The following is a 2,643-nucleotide window of genomic DNA, read 5'->3' on the forward strand; positions in this document are numbered from 1 at the left end:
ATTAAAAAATAATGCCATATAAAGTTAGTCACTGCATATAATGTCTGTACTCATTTCTGTCACACATTATGTAAAGATCATTTCCTGCTGTAGTACCTGTTCGAGGAGTTTTTTTCCAGCTGTAGCTTAACTGCAGGTGTAAAAGCAGTGAAGGAGTGGTTTACCTGCTTTATTAACAGGTAAAATGTCCCCACCCCCTGTCTGTGAGTGGAGAATTGGAGCACACCCCTCCAAAAGGTCCATATATACACCTGATGAGACGCTGCTGGAAGTCACATCAGAGCAAGGGCCTAGTTGAAGAGTGATCAGAGCATCATCAGCAGACAGTCACCATGGGGAACTGTTGCAACAGCATGGCCAATTTTTTCGGTCGGCAAAAGAACACCAATATTCGTGTTAGTCTTCCGGCTGTCTGCTTTGTCTGGCAGATTGCTATGATTGTGCTGTTTGGAGTTTTCATCCGGTACGATGAGGAGTCAGACGCACATTGGCCAGAGTTCAAGAAGGAAAACAACATCACCAGCGACATCGAAAATGACTTCTACTTCAGATATCCCAGTAAGTACAGCCATAGACAGCCTGTAAGGTAATTCACTTTGCAAATAAAGGTTACATATTCAATTGCAGGTATTATTTTGATGATCCTGTGTCGGTGATGTGTCACTCTGGTAGTTTTCCACTGATGGCAAATGGATGACTTTGATTCATTATTTTCATCCCACTGAAAATATAGTTGTACATACAGATATTTTCTCACAGCTGCAACTTTTTAGAACCAGATTGTATTCATTTTACTATCTGGTTCTAGATTGTGACAAATTTAATAACATTTAGTTTTAGGGACTTACAGCAATTGTAAGTAGCCTATCAGTATGTTGTGCTGCGTATGTGGCTGCAATAATATCTTAAAGCCAGGAATAAGTTTAAGCAAATTAAACTGATAAAACTCTCAACATACAAGAACAAACAACAGCATAAATTACAAATCTTTAATAATAATTATTAATAAACTAAAGAAAGATATTTTTGTCAAACCTTGATACATTTTAAAATTCTACGAATATAAGTAATTGCATGCCATTACACCTCGACAAAATGTATGAATTTATTTCCCTCTCTCTAGGCTTCCAGGACGTCCATGTCATGATCTTTGTTGGATTTGGTTTCCTCATGACCTTCCTCAAACGATACAGCTTCGGTAGTGTGGGCTTCAACTTCTTGATCGCCTCCTTTGGTCTGCAGTGGGCTCTTCTCATGCAAGGCTGGTTCCACTCTCTCGACCCGGCTACCGGAAAAATCTATATTGGTGTAGAGAGGTAAGCCAGTAAATTATGCAGCTTTTTCAGTCATTTAGTAAACTGAAGAAATGCTGGGGGTTGCACCGGTGCATTATGTAACTTAAAAACTGAAACCTGTCAAGATAAACTAACTTTAAAGATGGATAGGGGAGTTTGACTTTAGCCATGTTCTTTGAAGAGGTACTTTTGTCACAGCAGTCACAGTCACGTTTTTGTCTGGTCCTGTGAGAAGTCCTTGAGGCAAATCTGTCATTCTTGTCTGGGATGTCATTTCTACTACTGTGTACACTATGTAAAGTACAAATTTATGATCTAGCTGTTCCAGTTTGTCTCCTTTCCGCCCATACCTATCAACTTCTCTACACTTTATCATAATATATTTATATTAGGGATGCTTGATATTGGCTTTTCTGCTGATATCCGATATTCCGATATTGAATATCTGGTTGCAGTTGACACTTAACATTAAGCTCAACATATTACCAAGGTCCTACAGAAGTACCTTAGGATATATCGTAGACATACCCTATTTCAAACACTTGTCAGTATATATAAACAACAATCCAAATGGATAGTCCTGAGGATCGTAAACGATTTAGGGACCTGTGTTGGTTTACCGCGCACTCATGTTGAAAGATTTTGGCTAACATAATGTAGGCATGAAAATATCTGGAAATTGGATTACGCCGGTTATTTGAGATGATAATCAACACATTCTCCCGCAATGAGAAATTATATCATGAGCCCTGATCCCTAGACATATATTCTTCCTGCGGTCTCCTCCTGTGTTGCTATTTTGAACACCTGTATGAATTTGGGGAAACGTAAAATGTGATTTTGTCATGAGCCCACTATAATGGTGTGAGTGTGCTTTGCGTAAACTTTGGTGTTTTTTGCGTGGGTGCGATCACACATAATTACATTCACACCAGCCCCCAAAATTTGATTGTTAGGGGATGCCATCTTATATAAACCTGGCAACAATACGCTTCCGTTCATCCATTGTCAGTCTGTTTAGTCATTGGGTTCCTATGTCTGCTTCGGCGCTCCTTCAGTAAAAGGCGTAAAAAGGTGACATCTGAATGGCGTGGGAGCCCAGGCACGACGAGTGGAACGACATGGCAACGGCTTTCACACCTAGCTACTAGCCCGGACATTGTTGAACCATCGCATAACCTCCGCATGGCACCATCCCCCCCCCCCCTCCCTACCCTCACTTTGGCAAAATCAGACCCTCAGCAGAAAACACGTTCGAAGCTGTTCATCCTGTAATTGAATGACTGAAAAGAGAGCTAACCGCTTTAAACTCGCTCCCGCTCATAGGGTATGTGTATCGCCTGGAAGT

The 2,643-nt window shown here is 40.7% G+C and overlaps 1 protein-coding gene across 1 annotated transcript in view; it reads left to right on the plus strand.

The window, feature by feature from the left end:
- The first annotated feature begins 266 nt into the window (after positions 1-266).
- LOC118321323 (ammonium transporter Rh type C 2) overlaps positions 267-2,643 on the plus strand; it is a 6,409-nt gene continuing 4,032 nt past the window's right edge. The window contains exons 1-2 of the mRNA XM_035652598.1: positions 267-558; positions 1,124-1,316. Coding sequence (XP_035508491.1) covers positions 333-558; positions 1,124-1,316 — 419 coding nt within the window. The 5' untranslated portion in view covers positions 267-332. The remainder of the gene's footprint in view (positions 559-1,123; positions 1,317-2,643) is intronic.

Source organism: Morone saxatilis, unplaced genomic scaffold, assembly GCF_004916995.1.
Source record: "Morone saxatilis isolate NCDOM2014 unplaced genomic scaffold, NCSU_SB_2.0 Contig11, whole genome shotgun sequence".
Classification (NCBI taxonomy): Eukaryota; Metazoa; Chordata; class Actinopteri; family Moronidae; genus Morone; species Morone saxatilis.